The 27,983-nt window shown below is 46.4% G+C and overlaps 2 protein-coding genes across 3 annotated transcripts; one reads left to right on the top strand and one right to left on the bottom strand.

Annotated features, from left to right (window-relative positions):
• Positions 1–111: 111 nt before the first annotated feature.
• Positions 112–19,978, top strand: cpsf4 (cleavage and polyadenylation specific factor 4). Of its 2 annotated transcripts, none has more exons than XM_078417651.1 (8): positions 112–336; positions 4,751–4,801; positions 6,000–6,152; positions 8,329–8,424; positions 8,910–9,003; positions 10,188–10,287; positions 12,341–12,514; positions 14,665–19,978. In XM_078417651.1, the coding sequence occupies exons 1-8, from the start codon at positions 234–236 to the stop codon at positions 14,731–14,733; spliced, it is 840 nt and encodes a 279-aa protein (XP_078273777.1). In that variant the 5' UTR covers positions 112–233; the 3' UTR covers positions 14,734–19,978. The 2 variants fall into 2 exon arrangements, with proteins under 2 accessions (XP_078273777.1, XP_078273776.1); XM_078417650.1 differs by having other exon boundaries at positions 12,338–12,514.
• atp5mf (ATP synthase membrane subunit f) lies at positions 19,621–27,983 on the bottom strand. Its single transcript, XM_078417652.1, has 4 exons — positions 27,884–27,983; positions 23,081–23,188; positions 20,980–21,096; positions 19,621–19,948 (listed from the first exon to the last, which is right to left on the bottom strand). The coding sequence occupies exons 1-4, from the start codon at positions 27,897–27,899 to the stop codon at positions 19,920–19,922; spliced, it is 270 nt and encodes an 89-aa protein (XP_078273778.1). The 5' UTR covers positions 27,900–27,983; the 3' UTR covers positions 19,621–19,919.

Raw genomic sequence — 27,983 nt, 5'->3', positions numbered from 1 at the left:
GCGGCAGGGGGCGCTGCTGGCGGCGGGCGGGTGAAGTGTCGGTGCGGCGGCGGCGGCGGCGGCAGGGGGCGCTGCTGGCGGCGGGCGGGTGAAGTGTCGGTGCGGCGGCGGCGTTGCCGGGAGCGGCGGGGAGGGGACGGGAGGCCGAGGCCTGGGTCTGGGCCGGAGCGGCGGGGAGCGGAGCCGGAGAGGAGCGGGTCTGGTCGTGGTGCGAGGCCTGTGTTGGCGACAAGATGCAGGAGCTCATCTCCAACGTGGAGCACATCAGGTTCGAGCTGGAGATGGCGGTGGAGCAGCAGCTGGGCGCGCAGCCTCTGCCCTTCCCCGGCATGGACAGTGAGTAGCGGCCTGGACTGTCTGGGGACCCATTCACCTTACGTCCCCTCCCCTCACCCCGCCCCCCCCCACTCTCCCTCCCCCCGCCCCCCCCCACTCTCCCTCCCCCCGCCCCCCCCCACTCTCCCTCCCTCCCCCCCCCCACTCTCCCTCCCCCCCCCCACTCTCCCTCCCCCCCCCCACTCTCCCTCCCCCCCCCCACTCTCCCTCCCCCCCCCCACTCTCCCTCCCCCCCACCACTCTCCCTCCCCCCCCCCACTCTCCCTCCCCCCCCCCCACTCTCCCTCCCCCCCCCCACCTCCCTCCCCCCCCCCACTCTCCCTCCCCCCCCCCACTCTCCCTCCCCCCCCCCACTCTCCCTCCCCCCCCCCCACTCTCCCTCCCCCCCCCCACTCTCCCCTCCCCCCCCCCCCACTCTCCCTCCCCCCCCCCCACTCTCCCTCCCCCCCCCCACTCTCCCTCCCCCCCCCCACTCTCCCTCCCCCCCCCCCACTCTCCCTCCCCCCCCCCACTCTCCCTCCCCCCCCCCCACTCTCCCTCCCTCCCCCCCCACTCTCCCTCCCCCCCCACTCTCCCTCCCCCCCCACACTCCCTCCCCCCCCACTCTCCCTCCCCCCCCACTCTCCCTCCCCCCCCACTCTCCCTCCCCCCCCCACTCTCCCTCCCCCCCCCACTCTCCCTCCCCCCCCCCACTCTCCCTCCCCCCCCCCACTCTCCCTCCCCCCCCCCACTCTCCCTCCCCCCCCCCACTCCCCCCCCCCCACTCTCCCTCCCCCCCCCACTCTCCCTCCCCCCCCCACTCTCCCTCCCCCCCCCACTCTCCCTCCCCCCCCACTCTCCCTCCCCCCCCCACTCTCCCTCCCCCCCCCACTCTCCCTCCCCCCCCCACTCTCCCTCCCCCCCCCACTCTCCCTCCCCCCCCCACTCTCCCTCCCCCCCCCACTCTCCCTCCCCCCCCACTCTCCCTCACCCCCCCCCCACTCTCCCTCACCCCCCCCACTCTCCCTCACCCCCCCCACTCTCCCTCACCCCCCCCCACTCTCCCTCACCCCCCCCCACTCTCCCTCACCCCCCCCCACTCTCCCTCCCCCCCCCACTCTCCCTCCCCCCCCCACTCTCCCTCCCCCCCCACTCTCCCTCCCCCCCTACTCTCCCTCCCCCCCCCTACTCTCCCTCCCCCCCCCTACTCTCCCTCACCCCCCCCCACTCTCCCTCACCCCCCCCCCCACTCTCCCTCACCCCCCCCCCCACTCTCCCTCACCCCCCCCCCACTCTCCCTCACCCCCCCCCACTCTCCCTCACCCCCCCCACTCTCCCTCACCCCCCCCACTCTCCCTCACCCCCCCCACTCTCCCTCACCCCCCCCCACTCTCCCTCACCCCCCCCCCCACTCTCCCTCACACCCCCCCCACTCTCCCTCACACCCCCCCCACTCTCCCTCACACCCCCCCCACTCTCCCTCACCACCCCCCACTCTCCCTCACCCCCCCCCACTCTCCCTCACCCCCCCCCACACCCCCCCCCACTCTCCCTCACCCCCCCCACTCTCCCTCACCCCCCCCACTCTCCCTCAACCCCCCACTCTCCCTCACCCCACTCTCGTCCTCACCTCACCCCCACCACTATCCCTCACTCTCCTCCCCCTCCTCTCCTCCCCCTCCTCTCCCCACCCCCCTCTCCTCCGCCACCCACCCACCGCTTTATTACCTTCTAGCTAACAATGATATATTCTACATTTTCCTTGATCTCCACCCCCCTTTAATGTCTCGTTCTCACACCGTACACTTAATTGTGTCTTCCCCTCCCCTGACTTTCAGTCAGAAGAAGGGTCTCGACCTGTAACTCCATCCATTCCTTCTCTGCAGAGATGTTGCCTGTCCTGCTGAATTACTCCAGCATTTTGTGTCTATGAATGGGGTATGCTTATGGATGTTGCCTGACCTGTTGAGCTATTCCAGCACCCTGTTTTGCTCAAGATTCTAGCATTTGCAGTTTCTTATTTCTCCAGCTCTATGATCTTGACTTTATCTTTTTGGTTTTCATATTTTCTTCACTGGCAGAGTGAATGACCGCACACTTTAACAACTGTAAACCCCCCACCGCTCCCCTCCCCCAAGGTGTCCCCCAAGGCTCAGTCCTTGGCCCCCTCCTCTTCATCCTCTACCTGTTCCCCCTTGGTCAATTAATCCGCCGTCATGGTCTCAACTTCCACTGCTTCGCCGATGATATCCAGCTCCTCATCTCCACCAAGTCAATCTCCACCACCACACACTCTACACTGACAAACTGCATCACTGAAATAAAATCTTGGCTTCAATCAAATTTCCTCAAACTCAACTGCAACAAATCTGAAATCATCATCATTGGTCCAAAAACGCTCACCAAATCCACCCAAAACTTCATCCTCAATATTGATGGTCTCCCAGTATCCACCTCCCCTCACATCCGGAATCTTGGAATCATCTTTCATCAAACCCTCTTCTTCGACAAACACATCAAACACATCACAAAGACAGCCTTCTTCCACCTCAAAAACATTGCCCGTCTCCGTCCATGCCTCTCCTCCACAGCTGCAGAAACCCTCATCCACGCCTTCATCACCTCCCGTCTGGACTACTGCAACAGCCTCCTCTATGGCGCACCCTCAAAAATCATCAGTAAACTTCAATACATTCAAAACTCCGCTGCCCGTCTACTCACCCACACCCCGATCCGTGACCATATCACCCCCGTCCTTTACAAACTCCACTGGCTCCCCATCCCCCAGAGAATCCAGTACAAAATCCTCCTCATGACCTACAAAGCCCTCCATAACCTGGCCCCATCCTACCTGACCGACCTCCTCCACAGGCACACTCCCACCTGCACCCTCCGCTCTGCTGCTGCCAATCTCCTATCCCCCCACATCCGGACCAAACTCAGATCCTGGGGGGACAGGGCTTTCTCCATCGCTGCTCCCACCCTATGGAACTCACTACCTCAAACCGTCAGAGACTCCTCCACACTCACCACATTCAAAACATCACTGAAGTCTCACCTGTTCAGTACTGCCTTCAACCACTGAAGGTCACCCCACCTTCTGTCTCCTTTCTCTGTTCGTTTACTTATTTATCTATTTATTCACTTCCCTATGTTCTCTAAATCCCTGTAAAGCGTCTTTGAGTATATGAAAAGCGCTATATAAATGTAATGTATTATTATTATTATTATTATTATTATATTCTACCTGGCATTTCTTTGCCTATTCATGTTGCCTGTCTATACACTTTGGAAGATCTTTGCATCCTCCTCGCAAACCACACTGCCAGTCAACTTTGTTTCATTAGCAAGCTTGGATATATCTTGGAGGATTAAATCAGGTGGACGCAGACAGTCTCACAGAGTGGGGGGAATCGAGAATCAGAGGGCATAGGTTTAAGGTGAAGGGGGAAAGATTTTATCGGAATCTGAGGGATAATCTTTTCACACAAAGGGCGTATGCAACAAGTTGCCAGAAAGGCAGTTGAGGCAGGGACAATTGCAACATTTAAGAAGCAATTAGACCGGTACATGGATAGGACAGGTTTAGAGGGATATGGGCCAAATGTAGGCAAGTGAGACTAGGTAGATGGGACATGTTGGTCGGTGTGGGGACGTTGGGTCAAAAGGCCTGTTTGCACACGGTATTGCTCTCTATGACATATCATTCTTGATCACCTCATCCAAATCATTATGTAGATTGTGAACAGCAATAGCCCCGGCGACAATCCCTTCCTTGTGAATCTACTTGTCAGAGCTTCTCAACCTGAAAATGAATAGTTAATTCCTTTGATTTTTCTCTCTGTTAACCATTTCCTCAACTATTAATAATATATTATCCCGATCCTATGTGCTCTTGTGTTTAATAATCTCTTGACCGGATCCTTATCAAAGGCCTTATGAAAAACTATCTCCAGAAATGCTGAGTTACTCCAGCATTTTGTGTCTATCTTATGAAAAACTAAGTGGGCCACATTCAAGTGTTTCCACCTTGTTTATCTACAGATTGCAACCTCAGAACTCGGAACAAATTTGTCAAACCTGGTTGCCCTAGCATAAATCCGTTAAATATACTTATTTTATAAAGTGCTCTCCTTAATCTGTTAGTTTCAGTCAGGATAACTAGTCAATATTTCTGAATTTTGACAGACCTGTAGTCTGTCAAACAGACAGCACCTGTAGTCAGGATCTACTTGAGTAGCTTGTGTGTTTCATAGCAATGGCCCCTAGATAATAGTTAGTTAGTCCAATAATTTCAAACTCCTGGAATGGAAAATAACCAGCTTTTCGACAAGTGTTTGAAGCATAAATGGCTCCATTCCTATGACTGGATAAGGGATTTAGAAAACTATTAAACATGTTTTTAAAATAGACACTTGTTACTTCTTTTTTTCAGAGTCTGGTGCAGCAGTGTGCGAGTACTTTCTAAGGGCATCTTGTGGGAAAGGTAAGCAGTCTATATAAGCAACTGTTGATCGGTTTGATTAGTTACTGTTGGCACTAACCACCTAAGATACTTTCATTGAACTTCTCCTGTATCTAATGATAATTTAACACAAACTATTTTCTGAGGAAGCAGGTTTGGTTTCCGATTGTGTTTTATTTTGTCCCCACCACCTTTCGTAGTCCTCCTCATCCTCCTCCCTGCCTGTTTGTCTGTTTCATTTGATAATGGCAGAGGAAGATTTGAATTAAGCACTTTGTATGGCGAGAAGAAGCACTTGGATAATGTTTGTGCATCCACCGGTATCAGCACCTGATTTGGTGTTGATGGTCCAGTAGTAGCTCATCAAATAATCCCCTTGGCTAAATTATGGGACAGAGAGGAAAATACTGAGACCTATTTGCAGTTTTTATCACGGCAATGATGTCTTTCTCAACACCAGCAGTGATAGGCATTATGGAGGGGATCATCGTCCTGTACTGAAATTCAAAAACTGCAGACATTTTAAATAAAAATGTAAAATGCTGGGAGACTCTCATGGCATGGTGGCATAGCGGTAGAGTTATTGCCTCACAGTGCCAGGGACCCGGGTTCGATCCTGAGTACAGGTGCTTGTCTGTACGAAGTTTGTATGTTTTCCTCGTGACCTGCGTGGGTTTTCCCTGGGATCTCCGGTTTCCTCTCCCACTCTAAAGACGTACAGGTTTGTAGGTTAATTGGCTTGGTATAAATGTAAATTGTCCCTCGTGTGTGTAGGATATTGTTATGTGCGGGGATCGTTGGTCGGCGTTGACTCGGTGGGCCGAAGGGTCTGTTTCCACGCTGTACCTCTAAAATTTGAGCAGAATCTATGGAAAAGGAAACGACAAATGCTTCAGGTCAAAGAGCCTTTGTTCCATTTGTTTATCCCCCACCCTCCCAGTATTAAGTTGTGGAGAAAATATGAGAGAGGTGGACAGAACAAAGGGAGTGCCTGTGGTGGGATGAGACCAGGGGATAAGCTGGTGATCTGATTAATGGGGAAGTAAGGTAGGGGAAAACGTTGCCCTTTTGTCCCTAAAAGTTATGAAATGAAGGTAATTAGAGAGTGAGAACTTAGATAAAGGAATGTTGTACAATGCAGGGGTGCCGGTCGGACTGTGTTAAAGGAAAGAGGAAAAGCTGATCTTGGTGACTGAATCGGACTTATTTTCCTGTGCAGGTGGAATGTGCCCGTTTCGCCACATCAGTGGTGAGAAGACGGTAGTGTGTAAACACTGGCTGCGGGGGCTTTGCAAGAAAGGAGATCAGTGTGAATTCTTACACGAGTACGACATGACGAAGATGCCGGAGTGCTATTTCTATTCCAAGTTTGGTGAGCTCTGTTCACTCTGGTTGCAATTTCCAAACTAACAGCCGCGGCATGTTGGGCGGCACGGCGGTGCAACGGTAGAGTTACTGCCCTGCAGCGCCAGAGACCCGGGTTTGATCCTGACTATGGCTGCTGTCTGTACGGAGTTTGCACATTCTCCCTGTGACTGCGTGGGTTTTCTCTGTGTGTTCCTGTTTCCTCCCACATTCCAAAGACGTGCAGGTTTGTAAGGTAAAATTGTAAATTTAATTGTAAATTGGTTAAATTGTACATTTTCATTAGTGTGTAGGATAGAGATAGTGTACGGGGATCGTGGTCGGCGTGGACTTGAAGGGCCTGTTTCCACGCTGTATCTCTAAACTAAGCAATGGGAGTTGGGACAGAATGTGTAGGACGTAGAGAAGTTGACACCTGGAAAAGCGGATACAGTAGATGAGGTTGGAGGAGGTGCAGGTGAACTTCTGTCTCACCTGGAAAGACTGTTTGGGTCTTGGATGGAGTCGAGGGGGGAGGTAAAGGGTCAGGTGTTGCATCTCCTGCGGTTGCAGGGGAAAGTACTTGGGGAGGGGGAGGTTTGGGTGAGAAGGGACAAGTTAACCAGGGAATTTTGGAGGGACAGAATGTCGTCTTTGTGACTTCAAAGGTGTAATGCATCACAATTGTGGGTAGTACAGCCATAACAAGATTTTACTTTCAATTATTTGGTGATTTCTTTTTTTTTAAAAACTTTATAGAGTTAGTTCCACTAGAACATTTTCTGTATTGAGACTCCAGAGACTGCAGATGCTGGCATCTGGAGCAAAAATCGACCTGCTGAAGGAACTCAGCAGGTTGGGCAGCATCTGTGCAAGGGAAATGAACCATCAACGTTTTGGGTCAAAACCATTCATCTAGACTAAAGAATGGAGGGGGGATAGTCCCCATTTGAAGAAAGACACAAAAAGCTGGAGTAACTCAGTGGGTCAGGCAGCACATGGTCATATGGTCATAAATGATGGGAGTAGAATTAGGCCATTTGACCCATCAAGTCTACTTCGCCATTCAATCATGGCTGATTTATCTCTCCTGCCTAACCCCATTCTCCTGCCTTCTCCCCATAACCTCTGACATCTGATAACCTCTGACATCTCTGGAGAAAAGGAATACGTGACGTTTCAGGTCGAGACCCTTCATCAGTCCCACTTGACTCCATTAACCAATCCATCCCCCCTCACCTGGATCACCTATTGTGTGGCAGCTCGTGCCCCACCCACTCACTATTGTGTGGCAGCTCGTGCCCCACCCACTCACTATTGTGTGGCAGCTCGTGTCCCACCCACTCACCTCGTTATACTGGTTATCTCCCTTACGGTCCTTCTGTCCAGAGGGACGGCCTGAAACGTCAGCTGTCCATTCCCTCCACACATTCTGCCTGACTCACTGAATTCCTCTGGCAGTTTGTTTCTGTCCTTTTGTGTCTGAGCAGCGTGGCACACTTTACTGGGAGCTAGAAAGAGCTGACGGGCCAGTCATGAGTTTGTGTGTGGATCTGCCGCCACCCTATGGTTTCCAAAACATGCCCTGTTTCAGAAGATGATCACATATGTATTCTCAGTGCCACGTGTACATTCAGCTCGAGTGCATGCCCCTGCTGCTTTGAATGGGCTGAGGTTAGGATCTGGAAATGCTGCTTGCAAAGCCCCTGTGTTTGATTCCTTCACTGTCACCCATCGGCTCGGGTGGGTTTCCTCAGATGTGGATATGGCTTTAGAGCAAATTCCTTTGCAGAGAGATAGACTGCCGTCAGAGTGATCAGATCAGATGGAACCTTGGAAAAAGGAAAAAAGATTCCTGAATCAGTTGGAAGAAGTGGGTTTGGGATATCGTGGAGCTCGTTGCCACAGACCGCTGTGAAGGCAGTCATTGGGTGTTTTTTAGACGGAGACTGACAGATACTTGATTGGTAAGAGTGTCAGGTTCTGGGGAGAAGGCAGGAGAATGGGGTTGAGAGGGAAAGATAGATCAGCCATGATTGAATAGCGGAGTAGACTCAATGGGTCAAATGGCCTTCTTCTGCTCCTTTGACATGAACTTATTAGTTAAAAGGGAGAATTAAAACAATCTAAGCAAGTCCTAAATATTATTGCTTTCCTTACTTTCTCCTCATGGTCTGAGTTAATTTGCTTTTTTTCTTCTGTAGGAGAATGTAGTAACAAGGAATGTCCATTTCTGCATATCGATCCCGAGTCCAAAATCAAAGACTGCCCTTGGTACGACCGAGGGTTTTGTAAACATGGTAAGTGTTACGTACTCTGGACCAGTGACGTGGTTGAATTAAATGGATGGATGCAGTCAAGTATTTTGGTCATGTTGGGGATATGAGAACGTGTCACTTTGCTTCACTCTCTGCTGGGGCTTTTGTGTGGCTCGGAGAGGGCTGAGGCTGAGTGGGACAGAATATCCGTGGGAAAGGGAAGTGACGGTTTCTCTCCCTCGTCCATTCCAGTGGGTAGCCCAAATATCAAACCTCACGGGCCAACTGGCTGAGCTTTGAGCTGTTGAACCATGATTGTGAGACTGACATCGTTTTAAGGTAAAGACACAAAGTGCTGGAGTAACTCGGTGGGTCAACGTGTGCATTGTTTTTCAGCGAGGATTGACCTGACCATTTGTGACCCGTCGTTAGCAGAGTCCTTTTGTGTTGTACGTGCCAGAAACGGAAGGGTGTTTGTTGCTGAATTATAACCTTAGATTGCTGAAGTGAGTCCTGTCTTGTTGCAGGCCCTCTGTGCAGGCACCGGCACACTCGGCGAGTCATCTGCGTCAACTATCTGGTCGGGTTCTGTCTCGAAGGCCCCTACTGTAAATTCATGCAGTAAGTATACAGCAACTCGGGAGCATGCCATTCACTCCTGAAAATCGAGCGCGTGACCGGTGTCGGAAATCTGGAATTCAAACTGCTAAATACGCAGAGGATCAGGCGGCGTCTGGGAAGAGAAACCAAGTTGACGTTTCAGGTTGCAGACCCTTCGACAGAACTGAGAAAGAAAAGAAGAAAAAATCAGTTGTAAATTGCAGGGAAGGTGAGGTGATGATGATCCAACATCATCATCAGTTGGGACCAAGGGAATGTCTCTGAGATGGGACCAGGATTGCTGTGGGGACAAACTCTAGGTTAATGGGGCATTTAGTGAGAAAATGGACATCACCTCTTGGATGACGGCATTGAGGATATAAATAAAGGAATGTAAAAGGTTTATAGACAATAGGTGCAGGAGTAGGCCATTCGGCCCTTCCAGCCAGCACCACCATTCAATGTGATCATGGCTGATCTTTCTCAATCAGTACCCCATTCCTGCCTTCTCCCCATACCCCCTGACTCCGCTATCCTTAAGAGTTTGAAATGCTGGGCTGTGGGGAAAGCCCGGCAGATCAGTCTACTAATGGAGAGTCTGACCTTTCCTCGGCTCACTATCGATGGTTCTAGGCCCTAAAACACCGGATTGTTTGGTTTTATCTGATGAATCCCGACCCGAAATGTAATCTATAATTCTTTAGTTTCAGTTTAGTTTATTGTCACGTGTACCGAGCGAGGTACAGTGACCAGCTTTTTGTAGCGTGCCAACCAGTCAGCGGAAAGACAATACATGATTACAATCGATTGATTCACAGTGTATAGATACATGATAAGGGAATAACGTTTAGTGCAAGGTAAAGCCAGCAAAATCAAGGTCAAGGATAGTCTGAGGGACATCAAAGATGCAGGTAGTAGTTCAGCACGTCTCTCTGGTTGTGGTAGGATGGTTCAGTTGCCTGATAACAGCTGGGAAGAAACTGTTCCTAAATCTGGAGGTGTGCGTTTTCACACATTCTATGCCTTTTGCCTGATAGCCTGTGGATGATTTAAATTTGCAGCACAGAAGTCGGGCGATAAGGGGGAGTTTACAGGATGGGCTGATTCCTTGCACTCAGCTTTACATCCTATTCCCCCCTTTGGCTGACTGTAAATGTGACTCTGAAGGTTTGTGTTCTGACACTGTGATTTATTCCCTCCATCAGCCCTCGGTTTGAGCTACCAATGGGCACCGGTGTTGACCAGCCCCCACTGCTGCTGCAGCAGCAGCAGCAGCAGCAGCAGCAGCAGCAGGTTCTGCAGAAGGTGAGGATGGAATCCAGACTATTATTTCTCCAAAAGCTTTCATCCGTTTACAAATGCAATGGTTTTCGGAAGGGAAATGCAATGCCAGCATTTATTACGAGGGGACTTGATTGTAAAAACTGGGATGCATGTTGTACGTCCAATGGAGATCCATTGTGAGCAATTTTGTGCCCCGTATCTGAAGAGGGATGTGCTGGTTTTGGAGAGGGTCCAGAGGAGGTTTATGAGAATGATCCCAGGGATGATTGGGTTAATATATGCTGAGCGTTTGACGCCACTGGGCCTGTGCTCACTGGAGTTTAGAATGGTGAGGGGGGACCTCATTGAAACTTACCGAATAAAGGCCTGGATAGAGTGGATGTGGAGAGGATGTTTCCACTAGTGGGAGAGTCTAGAACCAGAGGCCATAGCCTCAGATTAAAGGGACATAGCTTTAGAAAGGAGATGAGGAATTTCTTTAGTCAGAGTGGTGAATTTGTGGAATTCATTTCCACCTCAAGGATGTGGAGGCCGTCAATGGATATTTTTAAGGCAGAGATTGATAGATCCTTGATTAATAAGGGTGTCAGGGGTAATGGGGAGAAGGCAGGAGAATGGGGTTGAGAGGGAAAGATAGATCAGCTGTGATTAAATAGCGGAGTAGACTTGATGGGCCGAATGGTCTAATTCTGCTCTTATAATTTATGAACAATTTTTTTTTTTACACAATCTATCTCACTCCATTTTGCTTAATGCTTCCTGTTATTATTTGCCCTGGGCTCAGACAAAGTGACTGTATCCATTCAACTTCCCTTGTCTAAGAAAATATGCTTCACCTTGCCCAAGAATATTTTTTTACCCGGCCATTATCCATGTTAGTCTCCTGGGTTGTATTAGCATCTTGTAGGGACAGTAGTAGGTACTCTCCAGTGTAGTTCTAAGTTCCAGTGGGATCCCGATTTGGGTGCAGTTGGGCTTTTTTAAGTGGGCCAGAAATTACAGGAAGATAGACAATAGGTGCAGGAGTAGGCCATTCGGCCCTTTGAGCCAGCACCGCCATTCAATGTGATTGTGGCTGATCATTCTCAATCAGTACTCTGTTCCTGCCTTCTCCCCATACCCCCTGACTCCGCTATCCTTAAGAGCTCTATCTAGATGGAAAGTGAAAAGGTGGCCAAGATTTCTGCTTTGAGCTGCAGCCTAGTAATTGTTTGATTTTAAAACATCAAGGGACCCCTGCATAGACACACATGAAGAATGGTAGAACTGTGTCATGTTAGCGATGACACAGCATCCTTAACAATCCACAACAATCTTAAGACCAGCATCATATTGATGCGTGAAGCAGGTGTATGTTGGAGGGAGACCACTGGCCAATTTACACAGAAATCCCTGTATCTACTCAACCACATTCTAATAACAGCTTGTCTGTTTTCTGGGTGAGATGGGGGGGGATACAGCACAATGGTGCATCTGGTAGAGCTGCTGCTTTGTAGCACCAGCGCCCTAGGTTCGATCCTGACTTCGGGTGCCATCTGTGTGGAGTTTGCACGTTCTCCCTGTGACCGTGTGGGTTTCCTCCGGGTGCTCCGGTTTTCTCCCACGTCCCAAAGACGTGCGGGTTTGCAGGTTAATTGCCCCCAGTGAAGGGAGTGGATGAGATGGTGGGATAACACGGAACTAGTGTGAACGGGTGATCAGTGATCCAGGTGGACTCAGTGGGCCGAAGGGCCTGTTTCCATGTTGTATCTCAAAGCTAAACTAAAAAATATCTATACTACTAAATTATTTTGTGATGTACAGATAGGTGCCTTAAAGTGAGTTATTGGTGTCTTTTCACGACTTATCGCACTGTATTCTGAGGTTCATTGGATCGAGTTGTAATTCTGAGATTTGTCATGTGAGATTGGCTCACCATTTAACAATGAATTTGTTTTCGCAATGTGAAATGTGGGGATGGTTTGACGCAGTCACCATGAATCCAAATTTGAGTTTTGGAAATCTTTCTATGCAAATTGAGATGCCACAGTATACGGTTCTCAGTCTATGAGGTCTCTCTTTCTCTTCACAGCAGAACATTAATCAGTTTCTGCAGCGATCCTCCTCCTTGGTACAGATTACCAGCACAAATACCAGCGTGGGGCTGCAGAAACCAGTGATGCAGCCCGGGGGGATAGTGCCACAGTCGCAGTTTCAAACGTCATCGAACCGGGGCCCCAGACCTTTGGAGCAAGTCACGTGCTACAAGGTGAGTGGGTCAATGTCATCGGGGAAAAAGTGTTTCCACGAATGTTCATGGTGCAAATATAGTGACGCTATTCACGTCAGGGGTTTATGGGGGGGGAAGGCAGGAGAATGGGGTTAGGAGGGAGAGATAGATTGAATGGCGGAGTAGACCTGAAGGGCCAAATGACCGAATTCTGCTCCTGTCATTTATGAACTTGTGTCTGAGTTGGAAGTGCGTTTTGAGTCTGAACACCACTGTCATGTAGACATAAAATCACATGGAGGATATGGTATGTAGCAAGAAACTGCATCTGCTGGTTAATACCGAAGATAGACACAGAGTGCTGGAGTGACTCAGCGGGTCAGGAAGCGTCTCTGGGGAAGAAGGATGCATGACGTTTTGGGTCAGAACCCTTCTTCAGACTGAAAATCGAGGGGGGAGGAACTGGGGGTAAATGCTAGGAGCTACAGGGAGAGGTTGGGCAGGCGAGGACTTTCATCCTTGGAGTGCAGATGGCTGAGGGGTGATCTTATGGAGGAGTATAAAATCATGAAGGGAAGAAAAATGGTGAATGCATACCCAGGGTAGGGGAAATCAAGATCCAGAGGACATAGGTTCACAGTGAGAGGGGAAAGGTTTAAATGGAACCTGAGGGGAATCTTTTTCACACGTGTGGTGAGTATATGGAACAAGCTACCAGAAGAAGCAGGTACGGTGACATTTAAAAGACACTTAGACAGGTACGTGAAAGGGTTAGAGGGGTAGAGGCCAAACGTGGGCAGGTGACGCTAGTGTAGATGGGGCATCTTGGCCAACAGAGACTGCATCTCTGGAGTGTAAGAAAATAACTGCAGATGCTGGTACAAATCAAAGGTATTTATTTCACAAAATGCTGGAGTAACCCAGCAGGTCAGGAGCATCTCTGGAGAAAAGGTATAGATAACGTTTCGGCCCAAAACATCACCTATTCCTTTTCTCCAGAGATGCTTTTAAAAAAAAATTTAATATCAAAAAATACTTTATTCAAGTAATAAATATAATTCATAAACCATCTTTTTTAAACAAGCCCATCCGACATTTCCGGTGGTTACACATTCAATACAGGCATTTACTTCCAAATTTACATACATTTACAGACATTAACCCAGTATCCCTTATTTGGAAGGGCGTCTCTCTCCACCACCCCCTGCCCCCCATGTCCAGCAGGGGAAGGACCCTAGACTGTGGTCCTCCCCCACAGGGCCTTGGCGTTGGCTGCACCAAGCTTCAGTGCGTCCCTCAGCATGTACTCCTGCAGTCTGCAGCGGGCCAGTCGGCAACATTCCCTGACGGACAGCTCGCTCCGCTGGGAGGCCAACAAGGATCGGGCAGACCAAAGAGCGTCTTTCACCGAGTTGATGACCTTCCAGCAGCACTCGATGTCAGTCTCCGAATGCGTCCCTGGGAACAGTCCATAGATCACAGAGTCCTCTGTGACGGAGCTGCTCGGAATGAATCGTGACAGGGACCCCTGCAGACCTCTCCAGACTCTCTTTGCAAATCCACACTCTGTGAAGAGGTGGACATCTCCAGAGATGCTGCCTGACCCGCTCAGTTACTCCAGCTTTTAGTGTCTATCTTCGGTTTAAACCAGCATCTGCAGTTCCTTCCTACTCATTTCAAAGGGACATTGTTACGGTTTCACTTTTAAATGGCCTTTACCTGTGCTACAGTCGAGTATGTTTTTAACCATGAAGGAACTTTCTTTCAGCCGAGAGTAATGATTTTGTGGAATATTTTTAATTGATGACATAACATGATGTGGAAAGAAGTCATAGTTCATCCAATTTGAGTTGTTTTGTAAGAGTTACGTACATGATATACATTCAAATAGTTTTATTTCAAAGTACATTGTGACATTGTACAGTAAGTATATTAGTACATTTTCCCCATGAAAAAAAGATTTTAAATTTCAATGGGAAGTAGCTGTTTGGATTCTTCAATGGGTACAAACTATTTAAGATTATCCTAGCGTGTTTACTTCAATAGACTCAGTTTTAATATTTTCATTTTGCTATGCTGAGAATCAGTCAAAACTCTTGTCACATAAATGGAGTGGTGAGTAATGAAAGCCCTTCTATGATTCTATACTTCTCCAAACCGTCTTGAACTAAATTCTTTCTGTTTTGCAGTGCGGTGAAAAGGGGCATTATGCCAACCGATGTACCAAAGGACACTTGGCATTTCTTAGCGGTCAGTAATGATCTCACCGGTGAAAAGTACTTTGGGGGGAGGGGGTGGGGTGGAAACTCTCCAATTCAACTGATGCCCCAGACGGAATGGACATTTTTTTTTCACGGGCGGGGTACGGAATTCAAAAGCTGAATTTGCCTCGTGTGTTTTCGTCCTTTCTTTGCACACTGTGATAGTTGCTACTGCTGAACCAGCCACAGGTTATAACGAGGGAAGGACTACACTCTGAAGAATGGAGAAGCTGCAGAGAGTAACCTTTGGAGCTCCTACCAGACCTCAGCCATGTGGTGTAATCTCCAAAAACTTTCCAATGAAACAGATGGGCAGTGGATTCAAGCGAAGCTGGGAGAGTCAAAAATACAAGTTCAGCTGGTCACTAGAAGATACTATACACTGTGGTATTTCTATCACAGTTTGTGCATTTTTTTTTTTTAAATACCAATTTTGAAGGTAGTTTTGAGGCTCCCCCCTGTCAGGAATTTGATCTCGGATTTTCTTCAACTTAGAAGCCTTTGTTAGCATGCCTCGTAGCCCGTGACACGTCAAAATGGGGTTCAGATTGCGTTTGGTGCAGAACCGGCAGCTCTTCATGTCTTTCACATTGGCTTGGCTCTTGTCCCTGGCAGAACCGTTGGATGTTGAGATGTCCTGATGAGATGCCTGGGCTGTGTATGGCCTGTGGGTGGTTGGGGCAGCAGGACATTGAGTTATTCATTGTGCTTGGCATGGGTGGACTCCAAGCACTGGTTGTAAAGTGCAGAACTCTCTAACACACTCTACCACACAGACAGACAAACCCCCCTCACATCAATGAACACACAAATCAGAAGAACATTCTGGCCTTATATAAACAGATACAAATAGCTGTTGAAATTGGGGATTGTGGATTACTTTTTGTCACATGGGGTTATTTTGTCAGGGTGCCCTATTAATTTGCCTATATGTTATCGCATTTTATAGGAATAAAAGTTTTTAGTTTTGTGGCAGAAAATAAAATGCAATAAGAGTTGCGGAAATTTTGCTCTTAAAGCCTCAAATACCATATGACTGTAAAGGGTTCATTTTTATCCAATTTAATAAATATTTTTTAACAAAGACCTTGCGTAATTTCATTTATTTTCATTACAAATTTATTCCTCTCAGCACTAGGCAAGAGAGTGAGGATTTCCCTCTCCCCTGACTCTCAGTCTGAACAAGGGTCTCCACCCGAAACGTCAGCAGAGATGCTGCCTGACCCACTGAGTTACTCCAGCACTTTGTGTTTTATCTGCGGCTTTCCCTCCTGCAGGCCTAGCAGTGACTGTTCCAAAAGCTGTGGTCCAGTTAAGAGGCCAGATGTTTACCCTCTAGGTAAGAGGGCAAATGTTATCCCTGCCAGCCATCAGTGTTATAATAGGGAGGCAAGCCAGCCCTTCTCAAAAAGGCCACTCCTGCTAGAACGAGGTTGTAGTCAAAGTGTGGGCTTTGATGTATGTTGGGCTTCAATAGACAATAGGTGCAGGAGGAGGCCATTCAGCCCTTCGAGCCAGCACCGCCATTCAATGTGATCATGGCTGATCATTCTCAATCAGTACCCTGTTCCTGCCTTCTCCCCATACCCCCTGACTCCGCTATTCTTAAGAGCTCTATCTAGCTCTCTCTTGAATGCATTCAGAGAATTGGCCTCCACTGCCTTCTGAGGTGGAGAATTCCGCAGATTCACAACTCTGACTGAAAAGGTTTTTCCTCATCTCAGTTCTAAATGGCCTACCCCTTATTCTTAACCTGTGGCCCCTTGTTCTGGACTCCCCCAACATTGGGAACATGTTTCCTGCCTCTAACGTGTCCAATCCCTTAATAATCTTATACGTTTCAATGTACTAGTCTTCAGTAACTAGTATGAGTCGGGCCAAGTTAGTTTTCTCTCCATCTTACCGTTTGAGTACAAGGAAGTAGTTATAAAGGTTGCAGAGGCTGAGGGCAATGGTACATTCCTGCAGCATGTGGGAGATCTGGACACTTCCACTATCCCTGATGACTTCCCCTGCAGGAAGTTCCTAGCGACAGCTCCTGACAGAGTAGATGGAGTCACTGTGGAGCATCCAGGTTGTGGAGAATACAGCAATGTGTTTAATGACAGCACCTCATATTTCGCTTGGGCAGCTCCAATTGGAGGTGCAGCACCTCCTATTTCAGCCCAGCAGTATGAAGATTAATTTCTCGAACTTCTAATAACCCTTGCTTTCCCTCTCTCTTTGTCCCTCCCACACCCTAATTCTCCTACTAGTTTCACTGTCCTAATTAATGTTACTGGTTGTATGCCTTGATGTCACGTTACCCTCAGCCAACAATGAACCATTGTACATTCTCTTGATCATCTACTTTGATCTGTCGTTTTCACACATTACCCTTTCATATCTCTCGTCTCCCTCTCCCCTGACTCAGTCTGAAGAAGGGGCTCCACCCAAAAGGTCACCCATTCCTTCTCTCCAGAGATGCTGCCCGTCCTGGTTACTCCAGCATTTTGTGTCTATCTTTAATATGTTTAATGAGCTGTCTAAAAGGTCCCGACCTGAAAAGTGACCTGTCCATGTCCTCCAGAGATCCACTCTCAGCTTGACTCGGATAGAATGGATGTGGAGATGTTTCCACTAGTGGGAGAGTCTCGGATTAGAGGTCATAGCCTCCGAATGAAAGGATGTTCTTTTAGGAAGGAGATTAGGAGAAATTTTGTTAGTCAGAGGGTGGTGAATCTGCAATTCTTTGCCACAGAAGGCTGTGGAGGCGGTCAGTGAATATTTTAAAGGCAGAGATAGATTCTTTATTAGAACAGGTGTCAGGTTATGGGGAGAAGACCGGAGAATGGGGTTCGGAGGGAGAGATGGATCAACCATGATTGAATGGCGGAGTAGACACGATGGGCCGAATGGACTAATTCTATTCCTGTCATTTATGACCTTATGACCATTCTACACAGAAGTTGGACTTCAAGCTCCTGGATCATTGAGGCTGTTTCTGGGAAAGGTGGGACCTGTACAAGTGGGACAGGTAGCAAGCATTTGGTCACTTGTAGTTTAATGTAGGTGAATGCATCAGCTAATATACACAAGAAAGTTCTGGGAACATCAATTAGATAAACAAAGTTTTGGTGATATGATTGAAGGATAAATAAATGTAGGCAAAGGCATTTGCTCTCCTTCAAAGCAGAGAAGGGGTTAAAAAAATTATAAGAGGATTGGAATTGTTTAGTATTATTGAAAAGGAATTATTTACAATAAGAAATACTTCAAATTATGATGACCTGTCAGATTAAATTATGGTTTCATGTTTCTTAAACCACAACCTTCTGACTCCAGTATATTTACTGCAGCTATGCCTGAGGGCATTTTTGAGCTTCACTTGTTTGCATTTTGAAATATTGCTCAAATTATTGCAAGTATCGCTCAAACCTTCACGAACAAAGCCAATGAATACAACACAATGGCACCCAGTAACCTCCTACCCAAGTACAAATTTAGTGTTTTTGCTTGTGTAAGAAAATAACTGCAGATGCTGGTACAAATCGAAGGTATTTATTTCACAAAATGCTGGAGTAACTCAGCAGGTCAGGCAGCATCTCAGGAGTGAAGGAATGGGTGATGTTTCGGGACTCGACCCTTCTTCAGACTGATTATTATCGTCACGAGCAGTGAGGCACAATACGCATGCTGTCCAATCAAATAATACTGGACATAAATACAAGTCAAACTCACGTACAATAGGTAGAGGAACGGGGAAGGTGCAGAGTGAAGAATGCGGTTCTCAGCATTGTAGTGCATAAGTTCCATAGGCAAAGTCCAATGTCCACAATGGGGTAGAGGTGAATCGGACAGTACCCTAGTTTATGGAAGGGCTGTTCAGAAGCCTGATAATGGGAAGAAGCTGTTCCTGAGGGTCCTTGATTATATTCCAATTTCCATTTATCTCCTGTTAGTCTATTCTACGCTGGCAAATGATATGGTTGCAAAGTTAAAATGCATTACCAGTGAGTGATTTTTTTTTTTAAGGTGCTTTAGTGGAATAAGCAAACCTCTTTAAATTGCTGAGTTACTGGAAGAATTATTACACCTGCAATCTGATTTTAAAGGGACTTTGTTGGATAATTTTACAATGGGCAATGAAGTAATTTGTTTCCCTTGTGAATATTGCAGTCAAAAATTGAAAATATGCATGTAGGAGATTGCTGTAACATGTGTGACCATCAACCACATTTTTAGCATAGTGTAGTTTACAAGCAATTGTTGCCTCAGTTGTTAAAAATGTGCTTGGATGTAATTATACAGTGATTCTTCTTATCTCAATTATACACACAAGTGTTTGGATAACAGCTGATTCCACAAGACTACGATGAGCAAATCATATGTGCCAATTTAATTGTCAGCTTTTTTTCTTCAAATATGGTCAAAGCCTGCGTTTATTGTGTGTTAACCCCACCCCCACCACCCCACCCCCCTTGCTCCATGTCCACTTGCACACATTTTCCTTGGCTGAACAAAATCCTACTTTAAAAAAATTGAATAAGTAAAAGGGAACTTTTCTTCTTTCTGTGAGACTGACCAATGTACACCACCTGTACACTAGTTCTATCCTACCCACTAGGAACAATTTACAGAAGCCAATTAACCTACAAAGCTGTACGTCTTTGGGATGCGGGAGGAAACCGGAGCACCCGGAGAAAACCCACGTGGTCACAGGGAAAATGTACAAACTCCATACTGACAGTCAGGATTGAACCCAGGTCTCTGGTGTTGTAAGGCAGCAACTCTACCACTGGAGCCCACTTAATAACCAAATTTCAATTCACAAAAGAACACAATGACTTGCTTTATGCACAAGCCTTTGATGAGCGTTTTCCCTTGCATCAATAAATATGGCCTCAAGTGAAGCTAAATCCAGCACGATCAAATTTTTATTCTAAAAATTAAGAAATTGTATTTTTGACTATTGACGCACAGAACTTACCAGAGGGCAATGAAATATTAAGAAATAACTCAGAAGGTGGAGATAAATTTTATTTGTCATCAAGTTTTATAGAAATCCGCCTTCTCCAACCACAAAAAAGAGTATTTTGATTCACGGCTTCAATTGAGCAACAACTGTTTGAATTCAGCTGTCTAGCTGATAAATATTTCCCTTCGGATTGTATCTTTGATTTGTTACGTATCAGTAGAGACATTTAGTGGTGTTTCCTCCAGCGATCATGCTCTGTAAAATACATTAATAAAATTTTAAGTGTCAAACTATACCGTGACATCTGTCTTTAATTTTCAACTGTAAAAGTGGGCATAAGTTATTTTTGCTTTGAACCTCTGGTACACCAAAGCAAAACCATCAATGGAGCAAAACCATCAATGGTGCAAAATCATCTGTGTCTCCAACAGCACTGGTTATGTTTGGAATTTTCAAGTGAAACTGCTTTACTCTGCCGGGCTGCATTTTAGTAGGATTAAATTATTATCTCAGAGGGTGACAAAAGACCAAAGATTACAATCTAGCCCCTTGAAATTGGTATTAGAGGATATTTTGTCAACGCCACGTTGGGTGCAACTGATTAATCCTATTATATAGTGAAATTATAACTCTCCATCCCACACATTCTCCTTTCCTTCTTTAAATATGATAAAACTTTATTTATCCCAGGAAGGAAATTGGTCTGCCAACAGTCATAAAGCAAATTTAGGCTGAGAATGCTTTAGTAGACTAAAATAATAAGAAAGTACGGTCAAAATTAATTCTTTTCAAATGAATTAAAATAAAACCCAAATATTTTAGACTTTTGAGATACCACATGGAAACAGGTCCCATCTACACAAGATAGACACAAAAAGCTGGCGTAACTCCGCAGGACAGGCAGTGTCTCTGGAAGAAGGAATGGGTAATGTTTTGTCCCGGTGAGTTACTCCAGCATTTTGTGTCTATCTTGGGTTTAAACCAGCATCTGCAGTTCCTTCCTGACCATCTACACTAGTCCCACCTGCCTGTGTTTGGCCCGTATCCCTCTACATACATCTTTCCTATTCATTTACCTATCCAATAGGCTGATGGAACTTAAAATACTGTTGAGAGTACATTAGAGAGCGAGATTGGAAGAGAGCTGCCTGATTGCCATTGTTCTTTAAATGGCAACAGCTAATTGTGTGCATCCATCTTTTATGAACTCTGTGGATTACAGGTGAAATCTACTCAAACTCAAGTAAATGATGATCAATCCAGTAAGGCACTTAAGGTTGACTTACTAATGTGGTCGTAATTCCATATGTAGCTGATTACAACGTAGCCCATCAGGAACATTGCTATTCCACCAATCCCCCCCTTCTTCACATCGATGTACTTCTTGTAATAGGTATCATGGCCTGAGTGATGGAATTAAAAGAACTGAGTGAAAATTCACTAGAGAAACCATAATCAAAAGCGAACCCTTGTTATCAGTTTAGTTTATTGTCACATGTACTGAGGTGCAGTGAAAAGCTTTTGTTGCGTGCTAACCAGTCAGTGGAAAGACAATACAATTCAATACAACACCCATCACACAGAGAGTGGTGGGTGTATGGAACAAGCTGCCAGAGGAGGTAGAAGAGGCTGGGACTATCCCATCGTTTAAGAAACAGTTAGACAGGTACATGGATAGGACAGGTTTGGAGGGATATGGACCAAGCACAGGCAATTGGGACTGGTGTAGCTGGGACATGTTGGCTGGTGTGGGCAAGTTGGGCCGAAGGGCCTGTTTCCACACTGTATCACTCTAGAAACATAGAAACAGAAAATAGGTGCAGGAGTAGGCCATTCGGCCCTTCGAGCCTGCACCGCCATTCAGTATGATCATGGCTGATCATCCAGCTCAGTAGCCTGTATCTGCCTTCTCTCCATACTCCCTGATCCCTTTAGCAAAAAGGGCCACATCTAACTCCCTCTTAAATATAGCCAATAAACTGGCCTCAACTACCTTCTGTGGCAGAGAATTCCACAGACTCACCACTCTCTGTGTGAAGAAATGTTTTCTCATCTCGGACCTAAAAGACTTCCCCCTTATCCTTAAGCTGTGACCCCTGGTTCTGGACTCCCCCAACATCGGGAACAATCTTCCCGCATCTGGCCTCTCCAACCCCTTAAGAATTTTATATGTTTCTATAAGATCCCCCCTCAGTCTTCTAAATTCCAGCGAGTACAAGCCCAGTCTATCCAGTCTTTCCTCATATGTAAGTCCCGCCATCCCAGGGATCAATCTGGTGAACCTTCTCTGTACTCCCTCTAAGGCAAGAACGTCTTTCCTCAGGTTAGGAGACCAAAACTGCACACAATACTCCAGGTGCGGTCTCACCAAGGCCCTGTACAACTGCAACAGAACCTCCCTGCTCCTAAACTCAAATCCTCTTGCTATGAATGCCAACATACCATTCGCTTTCTTCACTGCCTGCTGCACCTGCATGCTTGCTTTCAATGACTGGTGCACCATGACACCCAGGTCACGTTGCATCTCCCCTTCTCCCAATCGGTCACCATTCAGGTAATACTCTGCTTTCCTGTTCTTGCCGCCAAAGTGGATAACCTCACATTTATCCACATTATATTGCATCTGCCATGCATTTGCCCACTCGCCTAATCTATCCAAGTCACTCTGCAGCCTCCTCGCAGCTAACACTGCCACCCAGCTTCGTGTCATCCGCAAACTTAGAGATGTTGCATTCAATTCCCTCGTCCAAATTATTAATATACACTGTAAATAACTGGGGTCCCAGCACTGAGCCTTGCGGTACCCCACTAGTCACTGCCTGCCATTCCGAAAGGACCCGTTTATTCCTACTCTTTGCTTCCTGTCCACCAACCAATTTTCTATCCACCTCAACACTGAACCCTCAATACCGTGTGCTTTAAGTTTGTACACCAATCTCCTATGTGGGACCTTGTCGAAGGCCTTCTGAAAGTCCAGATATAACACATCGACTGGTTCTCCCTTATCCACTCTACTAGTTACATCCTCGAAAAATTCTATAAGATTCGTCAGACATGATTTGCCTTTGGTAAATCCATACTGACTTTGTCCGATGATTTCACCACTTTCCAAATGTGATGCTATCACATCTTTAATAACTGACTCTAGCATTTTCTATGACTATGATTACAATCGAGCCATTTACAATGTATAGATACATGACAAGGAAATAAAGTTTAGTGCAAGGTAAAGGCAGTAAAGTCCGATCAAAGATAGTCCGAGGGTCACCAATGAGGTAGATAGTAGTTCAGGATTGCTCTCTAGTTGTGTTATACCTCACTAATGATTTTCCAGAGTGACATTGAATGATAATGTGTAAAATTACTTTCAACCTGTATATCACTTACCTCTGCACATCGCACAGAAAACAACTTTTGGAGACACCAATCTTCTTAATGTCCAGTTAGGAACTTCGAACAATTTCAAATCCATTAGCTTTCGCTGGACAAGTGGCACTGCAAGGTATTAACAAGTTACGTTTAGTTTAATTGAATCCTTGAATACATGCAGTGCTTGGGACCCGGGTTCAATCCTGACCTCTGGTGCTGTCTGTGTGGAGTTTGCACATTCTCCCTGTGAATGTGTGAGCTTCCTCCGGTTGCTCTGGTTTCCTCCCACATCCCAAAGATGTACTGGTTTTAGATTAATTGGCCTCTAAAATTGTCCATTGTGTGAAGGGAATGGATATGAAAGTGGGATAACATAGAACTAGGTGAACTGGTGTTAGATGGTTGGCATGGATTTGGTGAGCTGTTCCTACACTGCATCTCCAAACTAACCTAAAAAATCGTCCGTAGGAAACTCTCTTGGTTGAGGACACAAGTTGTGGTATAATAAATGAATTAAAGATTTTGGGAGTATGGACTCTAGTCAAACCAAAAATTCATGAAGTCCTAAGACAAACATTCTGGTGGTAGATAATTTAGTCACGGAACTTACGGACGAAACCTTGGTCAACTTTGGAGCCAAAGTAATCATATCATATCATATCATATATATACAGCCGGAAATAGGCCTTTTCGGCCCTCCAAGTCCGTGCCGCCCAGTGATCCCCGTACATTAACACTGTCCTACACCCACTAGGGACAATTTTTATTTTATTTTATTTTATTTTATTTTATTTTATTTTATTTTTTTAACATTTACCCAGCCAATTAACCTACATACCTGTACGTCTTTGGAGTGTGGGAGGAAACCGAAGATCTCGCAGAAAACCCACGCAGGTCACGGGGAGAACGTACAAACTCCTTATAGTGCAGCACCCGTAGTCAGGATCGAACCTGAGTCTCCGGCGCTGCATTCGCTGTAAAGCAGCAACTCTACCGCTGCGCTACCGTGCTACAATGCACATAAAGACGTGGCTTCAAAGATGCTAATCCATCAGTCAAGAATTGTTCACAATCATCTGACAAATTTGGATGATCTAGCTCTGGATATTGAATAGGCAATTAAAAGTGATCCCTTAATCAATAGAAGACATTTTAGCTGCAAATATCTTTGGAACGATATTACAAGAGACAACATTCAAACAGCTAAGAGTAGAAGGTGAAGGATTTGCAAGGGTCTTGAGATAAGTATTGGGCCAGAAGAGAAGGGAATCCTCAAAGATAAACCATTTCAGATTGCAAGTGATTGTATAATTACCAACATCAGATACCGCATGGAACTAACACCATCTCTTCTAGCACATGGAACAAATGGTTCGAGCCTGTGTCATTCCTTAGTTTAATTCTTTTTGTGCTATTCCAAATGTGTAAAAGTTGATAAGCTTATAATATTTTTTGGCACTCTACTTCTGCCCTGATAATGTTTTTTTTGGTAACAGTGATCATTGAGATACAGAGTAAGATTAGCCACGTAGCACTAATGGGAGCCTTTCAGTGCACCTCTCTGTCCATCAAGCTGTAATTTACACTATGTGTAGGAAGGAACTGCAGATGCTGGTTTACACCGGAGGTAGGTACAAAATGCTGCAGTAACTCAGCGGGACAGGCAGCATCTCTGGAGAAAAGGAATGGGAGATTTTTCAGGTCGAGACCCGAAACGTCACCCATTCCTTCTCTCCAGAGATGCTGCCTGTCCCGCTGAGTTACTCCAACTTTTTGCATCTATCTTTGGTTTAAACCAGCATCTGTAGTTCCTTCCTTCATGCTATACACTTGCACTGTATCTGAGATGCTTATCTAATATGGATCTAAGTGCTTATGTATAGTGATGCTTGTACTGTACTGAACTGTACATTAAAATGAATTTCACTGTACCATATGAAGCACCATATCATACCAGATTACGTAGTTTCAGACATTTGTGCATTAGCTGTACAGTTTCCATTGCATCTGAGAGTTTTATTTAGTTGTTTTAGTGCCTACCACTGTGATTTGAATAATCTATCAGGGCGAAATCTTGAATTCTTGCCTTGCATATCGTAAACTTCAGAAAATTATGGAAACTGCAATTATGTCGGCTGTTCAAACATGTTTTTAAGCCAAATCGGTTAGCCAACAGAATAATCTACCAATTTTCTACCATTTAGACCAATTTTTTAATACATGGAAATGTTTGAGGAATATCAGGTTAATTATTGTTTTGAAGTGAGAAGACATCTGAATGTCAAGGACATTGATTCATAGTGAAGACACTTTGGGATCTAGCATAGGAATCAATGCAGAGTCAGACTGGGTTAATGCATGAATGTGCTGTTTGATTGTGCAATTGATGTACACAGATCAATAATTTAACTTGTAGCTATATATGCGTGTGATGGTGGAGCATCCTTAACCTTGGGTGTGAGTGGTTGGGCATTGATGAGTGGTGAGAGGCCAGGGAATGGAAAATAATGTAAAGTGTGGGTAAGAGAAAGGGGGGAAGCGGGAGCATACTGAGAGGAAGGAAAGCAGCAGGGTGGAGAAACACTGTTGAGTACAGATAAGGGAGGCCCTCATTTAAAAGGATGCAGATAAAATATTGTGTATGCCCATTTGTGTCAGTGTTGTTGGAGAGTGCATTATGTACTTTTAGATATCCATGTGTATATGAATATGTACATGTGCAACATGTATCTACATAAACGCCTGGTCTCTAATTGTCTTGGACTTCCTTGTCTGTGTGTGTGTGTGTGTATGTGTTGTCAGAGTGCATGTTACGTGAAATGATACCAAAAGCTGGCGACTATTGCATATAGACAGTGTGCTGTTTCTACGTATTATGTACTTATTGTACTTAAGTATGGCAATAATCTTCTGATTTGTATACAAAAAATAATTTAACTGTGTGTGTCTGTGAGTGTTGTCAGAGTTTGCGTTATGTGCTTTAGTGTATGGGTGCCCATGTTTGTGTGTATCTATGTACACCAGTGTGCTATGTATGTGCAGCAGCACCTGGTGTCTAATTGTCATGGGAATCGACCGTTGACCATTGGGAATCGTGTGTGTCTGTGTGAGTGAGTGAATGTGTGTGTTGTCAGAGTGCATGTTATGTATTTTTAGTGCATGGGTGCCCATGTTTGCATGTACCTATGCACATGTGAGTGCGATGCATGTGTAGCAGCACTTGGGTGTCTAACTGTCATGGACTCGCTGACCATTAGGAATCGTGTGTGTGTGAGTGAGTGCATGTGTGTGTGAGGGCGTATTGTGAGTGTGTGAATGTATGTGTGTGAATGAGTGTATGTGTGCGTGTGTGAATGTCTGTGTGAGTGTGTGTGTATGTGTGAATGTGTTAGTGTGTGTGAGTGAATGTGTGTGAGTGAATGTCTGTGTGCGTGAATGCGTGTGTGAGTGAATGTCTGTGTGAGTGAATGTCTGTGTGTGTGTGTGAACGTCTGTGAGTGAATGCGTGTGTGAGTGAATGCCTGTTAGTGTGTGTGAGTGAATGTCTGTGCTAGTGTGTGAGTGAATGCGTGTGTGTGAATGCCTGTGTTTAGTGTGTGTGTGTGAATGCGTGTGAGTGAATGTTTGTGTTAGTGTGTGTGAGTGTGTGAATGCGTGTGTGTGTGTGAATATCTGAGTTAGTGTGTGTGAGTGCATGTGTTAGTGTGTGTGAGTGAGTGTCCTTCTGGTTCTGGTTGATTACTGCGCAAACACCTCAGAGAAGTGGTTGTCTTGCGGGGGTCGGAGTGAGTAGAGTAGTGATTAAATTTTGAAGTGACCAAGTTCAGGAGATCTCGTTGCTCCTCAACATGGGTCAAAATGGCCCACTTCAGAATTGTGTGTGTGTGTGCGTGTGTTTATTTGTATGTATGTGTGTGTTGTCAGAGTGCATGTTGTGTGTGTTGTCAGAGTGTATGTGTGTGTGTTGTCAGAGTGTATATGTGTGTGTTGTCAGAGTGCATGTTGTGTGTGTTTGTATGTGTGTGTTGTCAGGGTGCATGTTGTATGTGTTGTCAGAGTGCATGTTGTGTGTGTTTGTTTGTATGTGTGTGTGTCGTCAGAGTGCATGTTGTGTGTGTTTGTTTGTATGTGTGTGTTGTCAGAGTGCATGTTGTATGTGTTGTCAGAGTGCATGTTGTGTGTGTTTGTTTGTATGTATGTGTTGTCAGAGTGCATGTTGTGTGTGTTGTCAGAGTGCATGTTGTGTGTGTTGTCAGAGTGCATGTTGTGTGTGTTGTCAGAGTGCATGTTGTGTGTGTTTGTTTGTATGTATGTGTTGTCAGAGTGCATGTTCTGTGTGTTGTCAGAGTGTATGTTGTGTGTGTGTTGTCAGAGTGCATGTTGTGTGTGTTTGTATGTATGTGTGTGTGTTGTCAGAGTGCATGTTGTGTATGTTTGTTTGTATGTGTGTGTGTGTGTTGTCAGAGTGTATGTATGTGTGTGCTTTAGTGCATGGGTGCCCATGTGTGTGTGTGTGTGTATCTGTGTGCAGGCAGGTGTGTGCGATGTCTGTCTGTGCAGCGGGCTGGTGTCTCATTGCCCGGGGCCGCCGTGTCAGTGACCCCGGGCTGAGCCTGAGGGGAGGGGAGGGGAGGCGCCGCCGTTGCCGCCATTGCCGCGGCCGCAGGTCTCCATGGCAACCGCCGGTGGGCCGAACCCTCCCAGCGCCGCCATCCTCCGCCCCGGTCACCCACCCACCCCCCACCCCAGCGCTGTCCGCTGTCCGCGGTCCCCATCAGTAACCACCAGGCGCTCCTTCCCTTCCACCCGCACATTCCTGACCTTCTCCTTTCGCCATCGTTGTCCCGCCAGCGCGCAAAGCAGCGCGGGGGAGAGGGAGGTCAAACACTGCATCATGGGAGTAAGGTCACTTGGTGTCAAG

Source organism: Rhinoraja longicauda, chromosome 21 (assembly GCF_053455715.1).
Source record: "Rhinoraja longicauda isolate Sanriku21f chromosome 21, sRhiLon1.1, whole genome shotgun sequence".
NCBI lineage: Eukaryota > Metazoa > Chordata > Chondrichthyes > Rajiformes > Arhynchobatidae > Rhinoraja > Rhinoraja longicauda.
The sequence above is the reverse complement of the archived record's forward strand: the minus strand, read 5'-3'. Positions and strand labels throughout refer to the sequence as shown.

Bases quoted from the DNA above. Each gene is read 5' to 3' on its own strand.
- cpsf4 (XM_078417650.1), top strand. From the start codon at position 234: ATGCAGGAGCTCATCTCCAACGTGGAGCACATCAGGTTCGAGCTGGAG. The intron at 337-4,750 runs GTGAGTAGCGGC...TCTTTTTTTCAG, and splicing joins GCCCTTCCCCGGCATGGACA to AGTCTGGTGCAGCAGTGTGC. The intron at 8,425-8,909 runs GTAAGTGTTACG...GTCTTGTTGCAG, and splicing joins CCGAGGGTTTTGTAAACATG to GCCCTCTGTGCAGGCACCGG.
- atp5mf (XM_078417652.1), bottom strand. The intron at 21,097-23,080 runs GTAAGTGATATA...TCCATCACTCAG, and splicing joins TTTCTGTGCGATGTGCAGAG to GCCATGATACCTATTACAAG. The intron at 19,949-20,979 runs GTAAGTCAACCT...TGTATTTTACAG, and splicing joins ATGGAATTACGACCACATTA to AGCATGATCGCTGGAGGAAA.